At 38.0% G+C, this 23,749-nt stretch overlaps 1 protein-coding gene across 1 annotated transcript in view; it reads left to right on the top strand.

Moving 5' to 3' along the window:
• NALCN (sodium leak channel, non-selective) overlaps positions 1 to 23,749 on the top strand; it is a 318,102-nt gene that overhangs the window by 115,304 nt on the left and 179,049 nt on the right. The window contains exons 8-10 of the mRNA XM_055335586.1: positions 6,253 to 6,395; positions 6,527 to 6,631; positions 12,090 to 12,176. Of these exons, the coding sequence (XP_055191561.1) occupies positions 6,253 to 6,395; positions 6,527 to 6,631; positions 12,090 to 12,176 (335 nt within the window). The remainder of the gene's footprint in view (positions 1 to 6,252; positions 6,396 to 6,526; positions 6,632 to 12,089; positions 12,177 to 23,749) is intronic.

Genomic DNA, 23,749 nt, shown 5'->3' with positions numbered 1-23,749 from the left:
ACACACTCTAGAAGTATAGGGACCACTTCCAGACTCTTGTAGCTTGCTATGCTTTACAAAGCCAAGAGCTAATTCCAGAAGGACAGAGCCAGAGCCAATATCTAATGGAATGAGTTGCCTGATCTGAAATGGGGCTGCCTCAAGAGGTTATGTGTTCCATATCAGTGGAGGGATTAAAGTTCAGGAATGTTGCCCCAAAGATCCTAATATTGAGAGAGAAGATGGAATGGATGGTCCTAAAAGGAACCTTCATGCATGGGGGTAAACATTATTGTCCATACTAAGGCCTGATATACTTACGTATATCACCAACTCTAACTGTCCAAGTTTTTTCCACAATAGATTGAGTATCACCATCATTAGAATAGCACCACATATATTTTGTGTTTGAAGAGGAGTCTGATGGTGGGACCTCAGGTTAGTAGCTTATTATTAGTTATCACCACAATCTTGTGGCCCTGTTTTTGAAAGTTGAATGACTCAGTGGTGTTGTGTAACCTATGACTAGAAGAAACAATAGGGAATATTCCCAGAACACAATTTATCACTTTTTTTATGGAAAAAGAGCAAAGATAGCCAAGCAATAAGTGTGTTACTAAAGATGTCAAAACAATAGAAATATAATTTTGTTCAGAGCTATAAAAAAATCTGCTACTATGTCTCAATACATACAGCCTGTGGAAAGTTCCAAAGTATTTATTTTCTAGATGTAGACTAATGGGTCTATTTATCCACTGAATTCAAACTACCAATGGGAGAGGTCAGGAAGGATGAATGGATTTAGAAGAATTGATGAGATGTCATTGTGATTTTGTTTCCTAAACAACCTGAATTTGTGCTTTGAGGATTTGGGGTCCAAGAACATGCTATAATTCCAGTAGCTTCACAGAGATATTTTTGGAGCAAGCTACATTGTTCTGCAGTAAGAGAATGTTTTCTATCCCCACATGCTATTGTAGAATCAGTATTCATTTAACAAAATGTAATCTTTTTTAGTTCTATAATAAAATGGACCAAAAGTATTCTTGAGTGTATCTAGAAAAATATTTTGTATGTACAATATATAATATTTTCTGGAGCTTCCCACAGTGGATCAAACAATAAAGGAAGACTTTCCAGTCTGTATTTAGTGTGCACTTTGAAATTTATATACGTGTCTGTGTTTTAAATGAATTTTGAAAGTCAGCAAAACATAAAGTCAATTATAAAATTATTACCATGGCTTCCAAATAATTGGTGCAATATTCACAATGAAGAAAAATTGCTTAAAAAAAAAGGCAGGTATTTGAGAAAAGCCTTCATATGTCTTAGTACTATGACAATTATTTAGTTTATCAACAATTCTTGAGTGCTCTCAAAGCCAGGTACAGACATGAAAGATAGTTTTAACTTTAAGTGCTTACCAAGTTGGCTAATTAGTGCTAGCAAGGGAGATAAATGACACACCAGGACACAGGGTAAGTGAAGTGACACAGATGGGTGCCGGGCTCCCAGGGAGGTTTGAGAACCTAGTGTTGCTTGAGGGCAACGGAGGTGATCAGGGCTGCCTCGCTGCCCAGGATTCAGCTATGTGGACCAGAGAGAAGCACCAGGGCAGGCTCCAAACAAGATAGCAGTTTGTGCAAAGTCATGCAACCCGCTCTAGTTTCCTTCATCAGCCTTGTCCACTTCCAAAAGAAATAAGATGATCATAAGCTTGATTTTTGTCAGTTTAAATGTTGGTGAATAATTGGGAAATCTTTTCAAGAGAGATTTTCTTTTCACACACTTTGCAAAGTCAGGAGCCGAAAAGTGATGAGGAAAGTCTCATCCAGTTGCCTTTGCTCCTACAACTCTTGGTAGCTGCCTCACAGCCTTTGATCCAGGATAGCTGACAGAGAGTTCTGGAAGCACTTCCTTCAGGAGTCAGCATTGCTCCGGGAGTTATTTGGTTACATTTTCACAAATGTCTCATCTCTTTGTATCAACAGACCCTGCTCTTTGAGCCACATGGTGGGTTTCTACTTCTTTCCTTTTATGTGTGTGTCGCAATAGGAAAATTGAAGGAAACTCTTTAAGATCAGAACGTACTATTTTTTTTTTACTTACTCCCAATGGTATCTTCCCTGTAGATTTAATAAAGAAGGACCAGAACAAATATTGGAAGGATAATCGATGTTCCTCTCAAATTTAACCTTACATTGACAGTGCTCATATTTTACCTGTAAATGCTCAATTGGTGAAATGATTACGCTTTAATAGTTATTCATCATGGATTTCTGTAGCCACATTTCTGATTTAGTCCAAATAACTAGAAGAAAATAAGGAACATAAGTTACTTCTTTTGTGTGAAAATTGTTTTTCATATGCAGTCCACAAAAGCAAAACATTGGACATTTTTAGTACATATGAATCATTAATGAAAAGAGTCATTTCTGTTTTCTCTTGGCATTTTATTTTTTGTGCGTGCTCTTCTTCCTGAATCTTTCCCTTCGAAGTCATCTCCTTGTATGAGTTTCTCATTATGCTATATCCTTAGCCACCCTAGTCCTTCAGGGAGAAAAATGGACTTCATTTCAACTAAGGATAGTAGGAGAAAATATGCTCTTTTGAAAGTCCTAGTCTCAAACAAGAGAAAATAAGAGGAAGATGGTAAAGGAAAAAGGAGTTTAAGACTTGGAACCTGATGGTGTGGGTTCAGTTTCTGGTTCTAACACTTTCCATTCCAGGCAAATTCATTAACTAGTGACCTTCACTTTGCTCTTTTGTAACAGGATGTGCTGGATAATATACGTGCTCTTATACACACGTACCCATCTACCTGCCTAATTAGAGGTTTCCTTAGCATTAAATATGTAAAAGAGCCTTGAAACCAAATATGATTTACAAATACTAGTTGTTATGGCAACATCTTTCCAAAGTACAAAATATGATTGTATGAAGTTACAATTCATATACAGTACTTAGCATTCACTAAATGAGAATATGCTTTCCTTCTTTCTCAGCTTTTCTTTCAAGGCTGCTCTATGTCCCATTTGTCCCCATTTACTGCTAGGCTTTTCTACTGTTCTGCACACTTTGGTTCATTGATGTTCCAATTATTCTTCCTGCATGCACAGACTCAGAGAGGCAGCTGGTCATCAGCCAACTTAAGTAACCCTCTTCTTAGTCTGGACATCTGATTGTATGCATATTCTAGTTTTATTTTTTTAATTTTTTATTGGAGTTCAATTTGCCAACATATAGCATAACACCCAATGCCAATCCTGCCAAGTGCCCCCCTCATTGCCCATCACCCAGTCACCCCAACCCCCCGCCCACTTCCCCTTCCACTACCCCTTGTTCATTTCCCAGTTAGGTGTCTCTCATGTTTTGTCACCCTCACTGATATTTCCCACTCATTTTCTCTCCTTTCCCTTTATTCCCTTTCACTAATTTTTATATTCCCCAAATGAATGAGATAATATAATTTTTGTCCTTTTCTGATGACTTACTTCACTCAGCATAATACCCTCCAGGTCCCTCCATGTCGAAGCAAATAGTGGGTATTTGTCGTTTCTAATGGCTGAGTAATATTCCATTGTGTACATATACCACAGCCTCTTTATCCACTCATCTTTCGATGGACACCGAGGCTCCTTCCACAGTTCGGCTAATTGTGGACATTGCTGCTATAAACTTCAGGGTGCAGGTGTCCCAGCATTTCACTACATCTGTATCTTTGGGGTAAATCCCCAGCAGGGCAATTGCTGGGTCGTAGGGCAGATCTATTTTTAACTCTTTGAGGAACCTCCACACAGTTTCCAGAGTGGCTGCACCAGTTCACATTCCCACCAACAGTGCAGGAGGGTTCCCCTTTCTCCACATACTCTCCAACATTTGTTGTTTTCTGTCTTGTTAATTTTCCCCATTCTCACTAGTGTGAGGTGGTATCTCATTGAGGTTTTGATTTGTATTTCCCTGATGGCCAGTGATGCAGAGCATTTTCTCATGTGCTTGTTGGCCATGTCTATGTCTTCCTCTGTGAGATTTCTCTTCATGTCTTTTGCCCATTTCATGATTGGATTGTTTGTTTCTTTGGTGTTGAGTTGAATAAGTTCTTTATAGATCTTGGAAACTAGCCCTTTATCTGATACGTCATTGGCAAATACCTTCTCCCATTCTGTAGGTTGTCTTTTAGTTTTGTTGACTGTTTCTTTTGCTATGCAAAAGCTTCTTATCTTGATGAAGTCCCAATAGTTCATTTTTGCTTTTGTTTCTTTTGCTTTCGTGGATGTATCTTGCAAGAAGTTACTGTGGCCGAGTTCAAAAAGGGTGTTGCCTGTGTTCTCCTCTAGGATTTTGATGGAATCTTGTCTCACATTTAGATCTTTCATCCATTTTGAGTTTATCTTTGTGTATGGTGCAAGAGAGTGGTCTAGTTTCATTCTTCTGCATGTGGATGTCCAGTTTTCCCAGCACCATTTATTGAAGAGACTGTCTTTCTTCCAGTGCATAGTCTTTCCCGCTTTGTCAAATATTAGTTGTCCAAAAAGTTGAAGGTCAACTTCTGGATTCTCTATTCTGTTCCACTGATCTATGTGTCTGTTTTTGTGCCAGTACCACACTGTCTTGATGACCACAACTTTGTAGTACAACCTGAAATCTGGCATTGTGATGCCCCCAGCTATGGTTTTATTTTTTAATATTCTCCTGGCTATTCGAGGTCTCTTCTGATTCCACACAAATCTTAAGATAATTTGTTCCAACTCTCTGAAGAAAGTCCATGGTATTTTGATAGGGATTGCATTAAATGTGTAAATTGCCCTGGGTAGCATGGACATTTTCACAATATTAATTTCTGTGTGATTAGAACATAGATAGGTGGATATTAGTTTTATATCCTGTAATAACCCCTTAATAGCAATGGAATCTATTGTAGTGTGAATGTTTATAGTTTTCTGAATAATATGTATTATATTTCTCTTGCAAACAACTTTAATTCAGCACTATACTTTTTATTTATGTTTTCCCTCACAAAATAACATTAAGCAATTATTTTCATTTTTTACAATAATAGTACTTAAAATTTTTTCAGTACTCTGTGTCAATGCTTTACAGAAATGAAATTATTTAATCTTTACAGCCCTGTGAGATATTATTTACCCATTTTACAGATGGGAAAAGCAAACCACAGAAATGATGTCTAGGAGACATGATATCATCATAATTAAATATGCAGGGCCTCTTTCCAGAATGGCTGGGTTAATTCTACTTCCCCTATTATTATATGTATACTTTTAGATAAATTACTTTTATATGCTTAAATTTTCCCATCTATAAAATGGGGAAATAATAACCTATCCCTCATAATGTCATGGGAATTGAACAACTGTCTTTCTCCTGACTGGCATTTTAGGTTCTCTGAACTATATAAAAAAATCTGTCTGCATATATTTTGCTTTTCTTTCTTTCTGTCATCAGTAGTAGCATTTTCAATGAGACAGTTCTCCCAGACAATACAAAGTGCTGTTTGAATGATTTACTGTCTTATGTTTCAGTGTTCAGTAAACACCATAGAATCTGAAGACAGGCTCCGTCATATTAATTTTTGGAGCCTAAGGAACTTTAGTGTCCCTATGGGAAAGTCACTTCAAACAAAACCCAGTTCTCAAATTTATTTCATTCTGGCTAAAACTATACCAAGGGCTTTCAGCACACTCAAAGTGTTAAGCCCCAGTGGCAAGCTTAGACTGTACGCATTATTTTTTATTATAGCTTGGTTTGAATGTTCGTTTCCTTTTCCAAGCTCTTAGATGCATTTAACAGCTAAAGATAGAACATAAAGTTCTTTTATTGCTCGTGAAATTGCCCTGGCTTGAAGTCAGAAACAACTTTTTTTAAATTTTTTTTTTAATTTTTATTTATTTATGATAGTCACACAGAGAGAGAGAGAGGCAGAGACATAGGCAGATGGAGAAGCAGGCTCCATGCACCGGGAGCCCGACGTGGGATTCGATCCCGGGTCTCCAGGATTGCGCCCTGGGCCAAAGGCAGGCGCCAAACTGCTGCGCCACCCAGGGATCCCCCAACTTTTTTTTTTTAAGTCAGAAACAACTTTATCAAAAATCCTAAGAATAAGAACACTAGATTTTGCATATGATTTTTGTTCCTTTAAAAGAGTTTTTGTCATTGAGAAAATGAGCATGGATGAATAGTGATTGTTTTTCTGAGAAGTGTTGCCCCATTTGCAGAGTCTCCTGTAACTCAGTCTGCTCTCTTGTGTCCCGACAGGCACCAGCATCTTCACGGTCTATGAGGCCGCGTCCCAGGAAGGCTGGGTGTTCCTCATGTACAGAGCTATTGACAGCTTTCCCCGCTGGCGCTCTTACTTCTACTTCATCACTCTTATCTTCTTCCTGGCCTGGCTCGTTAAGGTACTGCAGAAGCTCCTCCTAATAAAATCTGTGTTTTCTGGCAGTCTCTGCAGATCTTTTGTTTCCTTTCTATTGCACACAGCTTCCTCATCCCCAGTCTTGAGTAAACGTGGTTTGTGATTTTCTTTCAGAATGTATTTATCGCTGTCATCATTGAAACATTTGCAGAAATCAGGGTGCAGTTTCAACAAATGTGGGGATCAAGAAGCAATACTACGTCAACGGCCACGACGCAGGTACCGTATGGGAGGATGATGTCCTTTCCCATCAGAACACAGTCATATCAGGCCTAACCCTCAAAAGGCCTTGATAGAACTTGGAAATGCCCTCTGAGAAAGGCCTTTTACAGTTAAACCCACAGAGGGAGGTATTGAGAAATGCTGGTGCAAGGGCCTGAGGCCAGAACAATCAAGTTAGCCTTTCTGGGTGATAGGGTAGATTTGATAAAAACCAAGATTGTCACCACATTTGCTATGTACTTTTGATTTGGCCTTTTTAAGTCTTTAAAAGGCTTTCAGATAAAAATGGAAACTGTAGAATTTCCCATTTTTATAAATACTTATTCATGTAACTGAAAAACAATATAATGGCTTTATGTATAGGATTAGAATTATTTTTGGAATAGAAAGTATATTTCAGGGGGATCCCTGGGTGGCTCAGCAGTTTCACGCCTGCCTTTGGCCCAGGGCGCGATCCTGGAGTCCCGGGATCGAGTCCCGTGTTGGGCTCCTGGCATGGGGCCTGCTTCTCCCTCTGCCTGTGTCTCTGCCTCTCTCTCTCTCTCTCTCTCTCTCTCTCTCTCTCTCTGTCTATCATAAATAAATAAAAACAAATCTTTAAAAAAAAGAGAAAATATATTTCATTCAGCACGAACTCATCACGATATAGTAAATTATGAAGAAGACTCCATAATGCATACCTGTGATTTTTGAGGAATCACTACACATTCAGAAGGGTGGCCCTAATGCTTCCAAGTAACTGAGATTTCCCTAGAATTTAATTATAAGTATCAGGGCAGTTGTTATATAGGAGGGCAGTCCAGATCCTATGTCTTTGTTTTTAATTTTGGTTTTGTTTTGAGTTTGTTTTGGGGGGGAGGTTCTGTTTTTGTGTTTAGAAAGAGGAAAGGTAGGTTTATATATCTTAGTCTAGTTTTAATCTTTATAACTGAGAGAGAAAAAAATTCCTGAAATCAAGAATGAAATAATTTTAATGCTTGTGACTATTATTTTAATATTCATTTTTAAGTGAAATGTAATATAACTTTGTAAATATTTTAATGTAACTTCATAAATAGTAGTCTGTTGACAAAGATATTTGTGAAAGATCCAAGGCAAAAATTTTACCCTGAAAATCTTCAAATTGAACTTTTGTTAACTAAATGCTAAAATGCCATTAAACATGCTAATATTTGAAAAAGCCCTATGCAGCATCTTTATGGTGTTGTGAAGGTTTGAATTGTCTAGCCAGCTCATGATAGATGAAATATCACTAATATTATTCAATTTTGTCAAGGACCTTTCAACCTTTTATGAGAGTTTTTTTAAGTTATGTAAGTTATGTCACAGATGACGTGTTAAAAAAAACACATCTAGTTTTTATTTCTTCTGTCATCTCATCTAGTGAACTATGAGAAATAATAAAATTCCAGATACATTCTGGCATATTTTAAGTCAGGTGACAACCTCTGGAAGGTGTGTTTTCTGCTTTAGACTTTGAGAACTAAATGGAGCATAGATCTATGAACTCAGCACAGAATTTACATTCAATGTTCTTGAGATATGACCTAAAATGTTTTTTAAACCACATCATGCTTATTAAGTAACTCTTATTTATAAAGCCACAGCTGTAAAAGTAGTGTTTGGAAGCTCCACCAAATCAGCCCGCAGTTCTAATAGAAAGTGAAATGTGAAGGGGACTTTCAACAAAGTTGTGCAAAATGGTTTTGATGCAGAATTATACTTAATCAGGAGGAATAAGTTGGTAATTCAGAGGTAATGCATCTAGGTATTCAGCAGAGGTAATCACACAGAGAATCATGAAAAACCTTCATTAAGAAAAATGCTGTGGCTGATGATCCAGTTGCTAGGCAACTGAAGCTCCTGCCACAGAACAGCACTTGGGCTGCCTGGCAACAGGCCCCGCCCAGCCAGTTGCCAGCCACCAGACAAGTGGCCCAGAGGCTTTTGTGTCTGGGGAAAGGAGGGGGGCATCGTCTCCTGTGATTTTGTTACATTTGTAAAATCTGAGAGAACTCTGGGCCCAAGGGCCTCTAGTTGAATAGCTTAAAACACTAAATCATTAGTTTCTACTTGTAATAAAACAGATAAAGCATTAAGGAAATAAAACAGTGATGGGGTTGTATTGCAAAGCATATGGTTTTTCAGAAATGGAGTCATTTCTGGCCATTCTTCAGCAGGTGGCACATTTGCAATTGTTCTGTGTTATCTTCACCATGAGCTAGGAGGGTCCCAGGCTTGGTGGAACTTGTTGGTGTCTTGAGGTCTATGGACTTTCCAAGAGAGCTGTGTGTTTAGAGAGAAGATTATACATATTAACCAGATAAGTAAAAGGCTTTCTGATATCTTAGGCAGTTTAAAAGGAATTGTCTCTGATATGGACTGTTCAGAGGCAAAAGAGAACCAGTGATGAGAACTGGGTGGGTTTTTTAAAAATAATAATAATAATAATAATAAAGCAATCTGCCTTTGACTCACAGCATAGAAACAAATTACAGAAAAAAATTAATGCCAAAGGACTTGTGGAGTTCATAATACAACATGTAACAGGAAAACAGAGAGAAAGTGAAGTGGAAAATTTCAGTCATCATCAGTTTGCCTGAGCTCTGGTGGTGAGAGTGGCTTTCTTGCCTGCATAATTATTAGTCGTGGGTCACCATTGCCACCTGCTCAGTTATATATCGGGTTAAAGGCCAAGATACTCATGCATCTGTGATACAATGGCACCTGCATCACTCAACCATAGGACTGCCCATGCCACAAGTGTGTAGGGGGATTGCCCCAGAGCTAGATGTTGGGATGCACAGACGTGCTAGTAGAAGACGTCCTGGACTCAACATCTTTCTAGCGCAGACCTTTATTCTCACTCCTTAGATACTTCCCCGCAGACATTTGTCATGAGGCATGTGGTCTTCCCATCCACACTGACTCACGGTGGGGATTCCACTTTGCCTGGAGAACTGAAAGGATTGTTAAACTTTAGGGCCACAGAGTCTACGTTTATGTTAGGTATGCTGATAAGAGACTCAGGGCAGGCTCTGGCAATCAATGCAGATTTAACTTTATGTACTGATTATGGTCCAGTAGGGTCCTATCAAGGAATGTGGAGGACAACTGGCAGCTCAGGATTTGAGCCCTGAGGATAGTCCTGGCTTTGACTATCCTGTTGTCTACCTCACATAAACCATGACATTAACCAATCTAAATGCTGTCTTGTAATTCAGAGGACTAAAGAGAAACTGGACATTGAACATTTCTGCATTTCCTTCACTTCATTTTATACAAAGGAATGACCTTGAGAGAACACTTTTACTAACAATTAAATTGATTCATTTGATTTTGGTCAACTGGAAAAAAATAATTTGACAGAGAAAATTAGTCTGCTACTGATCAAAGCAAATATATGCCCCAGGGATCCTCTGTACTATGATGAGAAAGTATAGGATGCATGTCCAGAAGATTTGTAACTAGTGACTGACAGGGTTGCTTTTGTCGTTTCTCCTTAAGGAGACACACAGAATTTTGACAGGAACTTTAAAAGACACTTGAAAAGGTTTGCATTTCAACCAGTGTATGGATTCTCAGAATGAGCCTATTCATGGGGATGTGCTTGATTCTACCACTAAGAATACCTGTCAAAATTCATTCTAAAGGGAATTAGAATCCTGCATGTGGGCACCTGAGTAAAACAATATGTAATTGGCATCTTTGATCAAAGAATCTATGGGTAAATGTGCACCTCTATTTTGTCATTTAAAAATATTTACATGGTATATGGACAGATGGGAGCTACAGTTGGGGTAAGCACAGAATAATGTAAAAATAAATCAGGATAATGCTTCATGGGATAATTAAATTGAGCAGATGTGTAAGAGTATTTTGTAGAATGTCATATAATAGGTGCTCTCTGTATATGTTTGAAAGTATGAAATAAGTAGCATACTTGGCAAGAGCCCTTAGTGCAATCTTTGAAAGGTATTGATTCTAGGACACATAAACATCTGATATGCCATTTTTGAATGGATTTTTGTAGGTAGGCATTGTTGAGAACTCTCAATTTAACTACTAAAAAAATGTTTTCTAAATAAAAAAATACATATTATGGTCTGTGAATTTTGGCACTTGTCCCTCATCACCTCACTTATTTTATTGAAGGCAAGTTCTCTTTCTGCAAATGATCTACTACCTCTCCTCCCAGGAATTCTAGGTATGGGATTTTTGCATCATCCCATATTTTCCATCAATAATTACCCTTTTGAACACAGACTAATGTGAGGACATGAATAAGTATGGCAAAGAAAATGTTTACTTATGTGTATGAAATTATGGCCTTGAATAGGAATAAAGCTAGCTTACAGTTAGTGTCTTAGAAAAATAAAAAAAAAATCCTTAATTTCACCTTATCTCACTACCAACTCACCCCTCCCCCTACACACACAAACCCCTAAGGAATTGGAATGAAAATATACTAGTGTAATATTGATGGATGACTAATTTTTGAGGTGGGTAGAGTATGTAGTAAAATAATAATCCAGGCACCCAACAATCCAGTTATCCAATTCAATGAATATCACATTTTAGTATCCTATATCATTCTGAATTTCATCACTTATATATTTTAAGACAAAAAAAGCTACTTTTGCCTTCATAAATATGTACATAAAATTTATGGGATGCCTGGGTGGCTCAGTAGTTTAGCTCAGGGCGTGATCCCGGAGTCCTGAGATTGAATCCCACATCAGGCTTCCTGCATGGAGCCTGCTTCTCCCTCTACCTATGTCTCTGCCTCTCTCATTCTCTCTCTCTCTTTCATAAATAAATAAAATCTTAAAAAATTTTTGCTGAGCAGATTAAGTTGGCCCAATTAAAATAATTTCACAGAGTCTACTATGTGATATGTCAATCTCCTACCATTAGAATAACACCAGTCTTTTTCCTTGTGCCACATGCACACTTCTTATATAATTTATCCTGAGAATACTTTTCTGTTGGCTCAGTGAGGAATGTCCACTAAATAATGATAAAAATTTACCACTCCTGGTTAAAAACACACCAGAAATAATGCTTTAGAATTCTAATTTTCATTTTTTTCAGGTCTGATATGTAATAATCAATTACCAACATAATAAGGATAAAATACCTTCTTTAAAGTCTTGTTGAGAAGAATATTTGGGCAATTATATGCAAAGCACATGTAAAGCAGAAAGGACCTGATGCATAGCAAGTGCTCAATAAATGCAGGCTAGCAATTGCCATTATTCTTGTTATGATTATTATTCACTTAAGTTTTCGGTCTTCAAATGAACATAATTGGAATGACTCATGTTCTAAATATAAATCCATAAAAAGACAAATTTTTGATAACATGAAGACTGTAAAAGCTGGAGACATAAAGTAGGAGTTCTCGATGTTCCTTATTAAGTGTCTCTGACTCATCTCCCTCTTTGTCTTGAAGATGTTTCATGAAGACGCTGCCGGCGGATGGCAGCTGGTAGCTGTGGATGTCAACAAGCCCCAGGGACGCGCCCCAGCCTGCCTCCAGGTGCAGTACAATATCATTTTTAATTTAAAAATTTTAAAAATTTATTTTATACAAGGAAATCCACCACTCTCCAAACTCTAGGTCTGTCCAAATTTATGGTCCAGGAGTCAGGGACAATATTTTACTCCATCCCGTATTCCCAGGACCTACCTTTTACTTTTTTTAGACATGCAGCAAAGATCTGGTCAATTTCAAGTACATGAAGGCACACAAGTAAAAATGGCATGCCAACTGTTAAATCAGTGAAGAATTTTGTTGTCCTATTAAATGTCATAAAAGTAGTCTTCCACAAAGGCCTGAATTATTTAAGGGGGGGCAGTCACAATCATAATTCACTTAATTAAGTACCTTACCAAGTACCTGGGAGGGCACATCTTTAATAGGTAGTCTGTTCTTCATCTGCAAACTGTCTGAACAATATGACATAATAAAGATGCTTCCTTACCAAGCACACCTGCAGCAAATACAAAGCCATGGGATTGTGCATTGGTCCTGGGAAGTGATCAGGGATTGTCCCATCGGGTTTCGGGCCAGTGGACTTTTTTGAACTTATATTCTTCCCTCAGTTCTACTTAAAGCCCAATAAACTCTTTTTATTCTTTGGTGGACTACACTGACACCTTCTCTTGCTTTGTGCCCCATGCCTGCCCCTAAATATCAGTAATACTTATTCAAAGCCATGTCACTTTTCCAGAAGCAGCATCCCTATTGCCCCACTGCATTTTCACTCTGTCCATTTCCATATTCTTTAAGGGTGAAAAGTCAAGCTATGCCATCATGGGGACTGAGAACTGACCCTCTCAGATAATTTTGTTTTCTTCACACTCTTTGATTTTCAGTTACAAATCCTCTTCTCATGAAGGGCTGATTTTATTGTTCTTTATATCTCTTCCCATAATTTGGGAAGGCTTTGTCATCTGTTTCAGGATAAGAACATGCCTTCCTTCTTTCTTTAGGGTCATTCTCTAGGTGAGGGCTCATGGTGCATTTCAAGGATTGATACATAAGAAGCAAAATATTTTACTCTGAACCATTACTGGAGGGGGTACATTCACATGGCCACTTAATCATATAGTTACTTGTTTCTATCAGTTAAAAGAATGGAAAGGAAAAGAAGAAGAGTTTACAAGAATATTGATGAAATCTAATGTTATTTTATGGCTCTCTTTCTGTTTTATATTGGATAGTGACAGTGCTAATAATTAACTCTTAAAATTACCCATAGTATCACCGTTGCTACTGACAGTAGAAAGAATGACAGCAATTGTAGCTTCTTGCCTAAAAAGCACTTTCATTTAAGTTACTCAGTAATCCATCATCTGATATTTGCTGATACTAGCAGAGCCCAGAACAAGACAAACAAAGCCCTTCTGCCCTTATGGAGCTTACTGAAGGGTCCTTCAGGGTGGGTGGAGAAAATACAGCATCAAACTAGCAATTACAAAATTAATGAGGATTTTAAAGAAGTAATGCAGAATGTTATGAGAATACACATTTTGGAGTCCTTACTTCTTCCCTGAGAGGTCAGGGAAGGCCCTCACTCGGTATAGCCCAGTGATGGAGAGAGACAGGCATGCTCCCCCTCAGCCCTCATAGATGTGGAGTTGGAGGTCCAGAAGGTCTGGGTGAGCTCCTAAAGTTGCATCTCAACCAAATGGAGAAGCTAGAACCTATACCTGGGTCTTCTGGTTCCTAGTCCTGTGCTTTATCCAGTGGAAAAATATGTATCAAGGAAATAAGTTTGTAATAGAAAAAATCAGGCCAGCTATGAGTATCAAATCAGTCTTACTGGGGCCCTGAATACGTTGCTTTAAATGTATTCATTTAAAAGGAACCTGGGTGGCTCAGTCAGTTAAACGTCTGCCTTTTGCTCAGGTCATGATCTCAGGGTCCTGGGATGAAGCCTCAAGTGGAGCCCCCTGCTCAGTGGGGAATTTGCTTCTCCTTCTTCCTCTGACCTTCCCCTCTGCTCATGCTCTCACTCTTTTTCTCTCAAATGAATAAATAGAAAAAATCTTTAGTAAATGTATTAGATGCTTATGAATAGATGCCTCAGGGTTGCAGTCTGGAATTAGAAAGCAAGTTAGCCTCTTTATCACAGATTTGAGATGACAAGAGATAAATGGCCAGGGATGTGCAATGAGGTTGCAATGTGCAACCGTACAGGGATATAGGAAAACAAAGTTCACTGGAGAGGTGGGTAGATGTTAGGCTAGAAGTATGCAATGTGGCATCCAAGAGACCTGCATATTAGACACTTTTGTGACTATGGCAGCATGCTTGATAAATTTCATGGATGATGATACATATGGTTTGAAATGAAGGTAAATAAAGTCTGACATTTCAGCATGAAGGTTCCATTTAGCTCAGCTTTCCATGTCTGGTCCTAAATCAAGCTTTCCAGAAGAGCCCATTTGAAGGAGTACAAATGCAAAGTGGAATGGCCAAGGGATCAATCTGTTTGCAGTGGGCATGAGCTATGAATAGAGAGAGAGAGTACATTTCCATGTCTTAGTGAAAGATTGATTAACCATTCATCAATTAATTAAAAGAGAAAGAAAAAGAATTAAGTAAAGAAAAAATACTTAAAATAGCATGGAATGCTCGTTGGCTTTTACTAATGACTAATGCCATCTAAAACTAGGTAACAAGGAGATTTTATATGAATCATCTGCTCACTTCTGTCTAGAACTATAATGATCTCTCACCCTCAAGAACAAACAGTAGAATGTATCACTTCTTTTTTTTTAAATGAGCAAAATGTGACATCACATTCTCCTAAAACATGTATTAAACTATAGAAATAACATTTAAAAATAAGTATTTACTTTAATTCCTCCCAATTTATCCTCCCTCATCCTCTCCCAGAGGTAACCTGGAGGTTAACAGTAAGAACCAGGTTTTCTAAGACCCATTACTCCTGCATTTATGCTGTATATCTCTTATAAACCAGCATTTCTGCTTCCACGAGGCACTGTCATTTTTTCATGTTTCTTCTTTCTAGAACACTTCCTCTCCCACTCAGAATTCAGCTCAAAAGTCACTTCCATAAGGGACTCATCCTCAAAAGAAGATTATCAGCTACTCTGGTTGTATATTTCCCATTCTTTTGTGTTTATTTTTTATTCTTTTTAAAGATTTTATTTATTTATTCATGAGAGACACAGAGAGAGAGAGAGAGAGAACAGAGACACAGGCAGAGGGAGAAGCAGGCTCCATGCAGGGAGCCTGATGCGGGACTCGATCCCAAGACTCCAGCATCACGCCCTGGGCTGAAGGCAGGTGCTAAATTGCTGAGCCACCCAGGGATCTTTTGTGTTTATAATAACTGTATTTTTTTAATTTTTTTATTTATTTATGACAGTCACAGAGAGAGAGAGAGAGGCAGAGACATAGGCAGAGGGAGAAGTAGGCCCCATGCACTGGGAGCCCAACGTGGGATTCGATCCCGGGTCTCCAGGATCGCGCCCTGGGCCAAAGACAGGCGCTAAACCGCTGCGCCACCCAGGGATCCCTATAATAACTTTAATAAAGTAAATTAAAATAGTATAATTCATTATTTAAAGTCTGCTTAGAGGAAACTCCATGGCAATAGGAGCGACAATGGTCGTGATCACTGCCAGAAGTATTCCTGACACATGGAAGAGGCTCAGTTGGTGTTTACCAAACAATAGAAAAAGTGAAAGAAGGATGTAGAACCTTCTTGGCTTGTGCAAGTATTCATTGGGCTTCTCATTTAGAAGCACCTCCATCTGTCCTCTTGGTCTTGTTTCTAGCAACCAGAAATTGAGTGGATGATGACAATAACATTATTTCTATACAAGAATTTATTTCTAAGTCTAAAACAAGCAGTACATAGGGAGTTTGTAGAAAATACCCATCATAGCTGGATAACATTGGATGCTTTTGCTAGCATGTCTTTTTTCCAATATGGTGGCAGAGCCTTGACAGATCCTAGCCTGACTTCTGTTATTTCCCTCAGCTTTCTGAAATTTTTTTTTATCTTTCCAGCATATGAAATAAATAGATCAAAATATAGAAAAGAAGATTCGGTCAGGAATAACAGTTGAAAAGAACCAGAGCCAAGTCCTATCTTAACAAAAAAAGTGGAATTTATTGGAATGAAACATATGAATAGCTGTAATTAAATTGACTTAATAATTTTGCCATCATTTAAATAAATCAAAAAAATTAGGTATCAATAAATATTTGAGAGTTGGCAAACTGGTCACCCAGAGTCCCCATTTGGGTATTAAAGGAACTGTTGATTTTGTCCTGAGAGTGGAACTTCGTTTTAAAATTTGACCCCAGGTTTAAAACAGAATATTTTACCCAAAAACCCATATATCCTACTGCTTTGATAAAATAGGTAATCCATGAAATACATTACAATATAACATTAGTTCACAAAGATAGTATAATAGTAAGTCATGCATAAATTTCAATTATTTCAAAATAGTCTTTCCATAAATTTTATGTTTTCAAAATTTCAAAATTTTAAAACCACCAACTCAAAATAAATGGAAATTGGCTTGAATGCCTTTGTAAGTGAAGGGCATTTAAAAATCATCTCTGTCCTTGTTTCAGGTGACATTGCTTTGGATTTGCTTACTTTCTTCATTGGTATTACTTCTTATATTTTTACTTTCTATTCTGTTTTCTGTATCCTAGTCTAATTTATTGGTACAAACATCTACATGTCTTTTCTGCCAACCATAAGAAATTAAGTAATTTAATAAAATAAGATTGACTGATGTGGCTTAATCTCCCTCTTACTGATAAACTAAATATGTGGTGGGACTGATGTTTCTGTGATTCTGGGTATTTGATGTATTTTTCTCTCTCTGTATGTATGTATGCATGTATCTAAAAGATAAATATATGTGTATATGTAAATGTACTATGTATTCCTGCAGTGTAAAAATATATATGCATGTATATATGTATGTGTGTATATATACTTTTTTTTACATTGCAGAAATAAATATTCCACTGAGCAGTGATAGGATCTGAGCAACAGGATGTTTTTTTTTTATCATTTCCCTACATTGCTGCACACACACACACACACACACACACACACACATATTTTACCTCATTTCCAATGTTACAATCATTATAGTATCTCCGCTTCCTCTTTGCATGTATTGATTATGGAGCTATCAAATGAGTTAGGAAACTTAGAGGTCTTCTTACTCTTCTGCAGAATATTAGACACTATAGAGCCATTTGTAGAAGAAAAACTAGGCACCTTTGGTCTGCAACTAGAAACTCTACAAATTCCAGTCTGTGTTCTGAGACACGAATTTTTAAGTGTAATCATAGCTATAATTATAACCATAACAAGAGTCCTATATAGACATGCAGAGAAAGGATTCAATTTGGCACCCTTAGGGTGGTCTTTTCTGGTTTCATAATAAATGAAAAGGCATATGATCTTAAATTTAATTGCAAAACCACTAGTTCAGAGCAAGACTAGCTAGGTTATGAGTGGTGAGCCCTATGATAACATTTGTTAAAATGTTTAGTTGATTAACTTAGTGTAAACTTCATTAACTTCATTTTGCTAGGGTGTTTTTCATGTTTAGCCAGTTATTAATGAAATTCATACCACGTTTACTAAGGAACTTAGCCACAGGAAATCTATGCAATTCCTTATAAATTCATTCCTAAGCTAAGGGCAAATAATGAATCTCCTATACCCCTGAAACACCCCCTCTCTGCCTCGGCCCTGTCTAGAGTGTCTTTTTGCTTCTTTCTTTACTTCCCTGTGCACTGCTAATATGCTCTTCATTCTGGGGTCCCGCCCTTTCCTGCTGTTGGTCCTTATTATTGGAACAAGATGGGTGGAAGTGACAAGAAAAAGCCTGAGAATAAGGATTAGCCAAGCCCAAGACCCGGTTTCCTTTTATTTTTGTGCTACAACTGCCTCCAGCACGTGGCTTCTGACCCCCTTCCCTCTCACCCTTGTCTCCCCAGCTACAGACACTTTTCCTTCACTCCATGAAGTAACACCCAGTACAGCATTGTTCCTGAGGTAGAATAATCACCCTGTTGTAGTCTCTTTGAGAGTAGGCTCTGGAGACAGACATATTTCGGTTCTGCTATTTATTAGTATGATCGTGGGCATATTTCTGCAAAATAGGAATAGTGCCTCCTTCCTCTGCTGTGAGGACTAAGTGAGAATTTATGTCCTACTCAAGAATTGCTTGCAAGGAATGGATCTTATGCTCACAGGGAGCCTTTGCATCTAGTCAGATCTGCCAGGCAGCTCTGCTTTCTTTGTCTTTGTCTCTCTCTCTCTCTGGGAAGACACATAATTTCTCATCTTGTTTGGTCTGTGCATCTATCTGTTTTTCTCCTTGAAGACTGGCCTTATTCTGTTTCTTGCACAGTGTACAAATGTGTCTGTTTGCAGCTGAATTGTGTGACCTCTCATTCAAGAGCTCTAGAGACTCACCAAGAAAATATCCAAAGATGGGTTGGAAGCTGGGAGACTTTTGGTTTCCCAAAATGGGAGATAGGCAAGAGGCAGCTGATCATGGGAATGGAAAAGAAGCAGCCAGTCCACTTAAGCAAAGTATTCCTACAGGAGGAACCCAAAGTTACTTTCCCTTCTTAATGGCTTCTGAATATCTTACCTAGTCTCTGCCTACAAGAGCCACTCCTCAACACCCCTGTGAGCTTCATGGAACAAGTGGAGGAGGGACATAACTTTTTGGCCATGTGAGTAGTGGGACTTGACTTCAGAAGTTATTATTCAGGGGTAGGTTTCCTATTAAACTTTTAAGTTTTGCAGGACTTGGGAAATCTTTTAAGGGCCCACAGACCATTATGGTCTGACCTGAAGTTCAAATCACTATCCATAGGATAATTTCTTTGAAAAAACACCACCTTGTTTCCATATGTTTACAAGTGAATAGTTTGTAAATCAGAACCATTTCACAGGATAATATTCAGTCACTTCCTTGCATTAAAAATATTAGGAAGTAACGTAGAGACACAGATGGGAAGATTACCTATGTATCCACCATTAGAAATAATAACAGCTCCCATTTATGGACCTCTCCCTATGTGTCAGCCGCACTGTGTGTTCGAGGTATTAAATGATTTCATGTTCATAGCAATGCCACAGATGTAGCTGCTGTGACCTCTGTGGAACACATGAGATGGAGACCCAGAGAACTTAAGTAATTGGTGAAGGTCACACAGCTGGTTACTGACTGGGGACTCGACCCATGCAGTCTACCTCGTATTTTTTAACTACTTCATTTCCACAAGGTGTATCATCCTCCTATAAAAATATACCACAATTTGTTCATCCATTTATTCATTCTCCTATTGATGGATGTCCACTGAGGCTGGTTTTTATTGTTCCACTCTTGCACAAATTTCACTTCTTGCACAAATTTCACTCTTGCACATTTGCACAGATGCCACTGCCTGTCCATGTCTTTTTGTGCACATGTGTGAGAAGTATTTGAACCTATGTAGTTCAGAGAGCACTTGTTGGAATAGAGAAACAACCTTAGACTTTCTGAGACATTGTATCATGGCTCCCCAGTTTCTAGTGCCACTTTTTACTCCTAGCGGCAAATTGTAAGAATTCTCAGCATTTAGCATCCTTGTCCACAGCTGATACTATCAGACTTTTACACCTGATGGTGTGAAGATATCACATTAAATTTAGATCTCCCCGATTAGTCTGTGAACATTGAGCATTTTTTGTCTAGATTCATAGGCCACTTACATTTTCTGTAGATTGCTTATTCATTCCATAGATACACCCATTTATGTGTTGATTTTTTTTCAAACAATTTTCAGAAGTTCCATGCAATTCTAAAGGGCAGATCACTTCTATCTGAGAAGACACTGAAGTATTAGAAAGATACTTCTAATGGCATCTGAATGCATGTTTTACACCTCTACCCTCTTAAGGCAATAGTGTGGTTCTGTTATGCGGTATTACCGAAACTATCTAGAAAGTTTTTTCAATGTGTTCTTCATGTGCATCTCAGAAAAGTGAAAAGGTATAGTTGTGTCTTTTAACATCAACCAGCTACTTAGCTGTTTAAACTCTGTTTTAGCATAAGCAACAGCTTTACAAAGAGGTAACTCTAATGCATGGTAGAAAGTTCTGTTAAATTGGAGCCTCGGTCCTCAGCTGCCACTGTGACAAGCAGTTTCTCTCCTGCCTCTCAGGTAGGAGTTTTCATCTCTTGACGATTGACAGATTTGGCTGCACAGTTGAGCCATCTTCCAAAACACACCCAGTGATTTATTACCGTGAAGAAAGTCACTGACAAGAAAATGAAAGTATGCATGAGACCTGGCATGCTCGAGCTCAGTTTTGCTCTGGTAACATTGTGTGCCTCCATCTGTAAAGAACAGAGATAATAGGCTCTTACCATAAGTAGGTCAAATGGTGGCAAAATTATTACTCTAGTGTTTTAATGCTCTTTGAGAAAATTTCCATTGAAGGCAAAGATTGGGGGAGGTGGACTGTGCGATATGTGTGTTTCAAGTGATAAAGTGACATCTGAGGCACTTTTCAGACATCTGTCTTCTTAATGAACCTTCTCAGAAACTGGCAAACAATCTCAAGAACTGATTGAACCCAAGAGACTGTAGCTTCCATCCACAAGCAGATCTCTGCTATGTTTGCAGACCAAGATAGCAAGATGGTATGGCTCAGCTGAGACTGACCCCGGAGTACCTGGGATGATTTGCTAAATCTCTCAGAGCCTTGGTTTGCTGACTTGAAAAATGGGGATAATAAAATCCCTCAGGGGTTCGTAAGAATTGGAAATGATGTACATAAAATGTCTAATGCGGTGTGTGGGATGCAGTGGTCACAAGGTCATAGAAATTACTCTCATTACTGTGAGCACACTCCTCTAACTGTTCCCTGTCTCAAACTATTCTGTACACTTGTAGGGAGCCCATGCTTATGCCTATATGTGGTCCTGTGACATCACAGCCTTGTTCCAGCCCTGTTTCTGCTTCTTAGGAGCATCTGTAAGAGTCCAACAGGCATGCGCCCACTTGTCATGAGCACAATGCCCCTCTCATCTTGAAAAACCAAACATACCTCTCCCTGACCCATTCCCATGCAGAAACCAGGCTTTTTCAGCCTCTCCAGAAACTATGAGGCACCATCAGGTCCCCCCCCCCCCAAAAACTGACTTGTCCACAATTCTGTCATGAATTCATTCTTTTTGGTTTCTTTGAATCAGAAAGATTCATATCAGGTCAGACAAAACTGCCTCAATACAGTGATCTCTGACTCCTCAACTCAGTTTGGTCACTTTCCTCCCTATTTCCAGTTGCTTCCATTATAGCTTTCACTTGATAAACACTTGGCAGATGTTTGGGGGATTATATCTAAGTGTACACATATACACATGAACTGTACAGAACTACATAATCATGTAGTTCATGTACAGAACTACACAATCTCACACACAGCAACACAAATTCTTACCCTCCCATTATACAGGAGGAAAAGTTCTGGGGGATTAAAAGGAATAAATAGTATTCTATAAGAACCTGGAATGAGAATTAAGAATAGGAAGAATAAAGTAGCTAAAGACAAAGAGCATAAACAACAGGTGTAAGAAGGTAGTTAAAAAGTTAATTGAAAGAGACCTGTTAACAGTCTTGAAACCAGTTAGGGCCAAATTAACTAAAGAGAGGAGCTGATTGTATAAATTTTCAATTATAAATATTACATATATATTTAAATATTCAACATATTTATATATATATATAGAATATATATGTATTTCAAATAATAATTATTTTTAGAATAGAGACCAGACATAAAAAATTAAAAAATAAGATAAAATTAATACTATTTTTGTTGGTTAAATGGTTTTGTGTCTTTGATTTTTAAGCCTCTCTGGAAGAAATACTCAGAACATCTTAAAAGTCTTTGCGTTTCAGGTTATCCCAAACTAAACTCCTATATTGTTGCATATTTTCATCTTCCAGTTTGCATAAGTCTCATGACTCTTTGATATTAACATTTATATTAATCAGGAGACATTTACTAACTTATGCCAGGCATTTGTAATATAGTCTTTGGAGACAAATTTCCATCAGATATTTGTTACATTGTCACCTTTGGAAAAAATGAAGGATACGTTGCTTCTCTTCCAAATCTGATTTCTGAGGTTAAATATGCAGCCGTCCTTCAAGTCTCTAGCCATGGTTTGAAATCGCTAGGTATTTTTTTCTCAGCGTTCAGCACAATTAGTGTGGATGAAGGGTTTGGAGGAGCAGTGTGACCCCCACCATGCCCTACGGCTGACAACAGGTTTGGATAGAGTACAAAAATACTTGTCATTTCCTAGTTGGCATGGTTCTTGCATATTTTTTTCAATCCCTCAAATTTGTTTTTCTCTCTTTCTTAAATAATTTAAGTATCTCAAAATGAATCTCCCACGTTGAGATACTCAAAAATTCTTGCTTAACTCTACATTCAGCAAATGTAACAACCTCAGTCCTTTATTGTGTCAGATCTACAATTTGTTTAAAATGACTGCTATTTAACTTCATTTTTGAATTTATTTCCCTCTTTTTTTGTGATTTCCCTCTTGAATTAAAAAAAAAGTTTTATGTTCACCTGCCCACCATTTAATACTAAAAATAAAAATAAACATATAGAAGTAAATCTGAAGTGATTCTACATATAGAAATTTTAATTAGCTTTGGGAATGTCAATTGAAGTGTCCAAAGACCTTAATATCATCATAGTTTAAGCATTCCCTGTCTAGCAGCCTTGTTTTGGACCTTCCTGACTTTTCATTAAAGTACTCATGAAGACTAAGAAGAATTCACAATACTGATAACTCAGATTAAGAAAACACCTTTTGTCAAAATCTGGTGAGACTAGCTTGTAACTCTATGACCTGTGGAGTGCTAGTGAGAATGTAGAAAATGTTAGTGCTTGCACTCTGACATTTCACTTATAATTGACTGTAAGTCAGAATCAGAGGGCTGTGAGGAAGGGACGGTCACTAATGGACACTTATTGCTGGAATATGTACACTGGCCTCTTAAGGCAGTCATCACTCTGGGTCCTTTTGTGTCCAGGGATAAATGGTGCAGGTCCTTGGAAAATGCAAATAGAAGATGATATTACATAAAGGGCACCTGAGTGGCTCAGTCGGTTAGGCATCCTACTTGTGATTTTTGGCTCAGGGCATGATCTCAGAGTTGTGAAATTGAGCCCCGCATTGGGCTCTGCATGGGGCACGGACCCTACTGGAGATTCTCTCTCTCCCCCTCTCTGTGCCCCTCCTCCTCCTCTCTCTAACAACAACAACAAAAAGATTATATTACTTGAACTTCAATGTCCTAATTTGTTTTACTTACTTTGCATTAATACACCTAAAAAATTAGCATCAAGAGTGAGAAGGTCTATGTGAGTGTCCTTGGCATTGTGGGGAATGATGGGTCTGTAAGTATCAGAATGAGATGAGATATATATATATATATATATATATATATATATATATATATATATATATTTCATCCAGGCTAGAGTAACAGGAAGATACCAGAGAGCT

This window comes from Nyctereutes procyonoides, unplaced genomic scaffold (assembly GCF_905146905.1).
Source record: "Nyctereutes procyonoides isolate TBG_1078 unplaced genomic scaffold, NYPRO_anot_genome, whole genome shotgun sequence".
Taxonomy (NCBI): Eukaryota; Metazoa; Chordata; class Mammalia; order Carnivora; family Canidae; genus Nyctereutes; species Nyctereutes procyonoides.
This window is presented reverse-complemented; position numbering and strand designations above follow the sequence as displayed.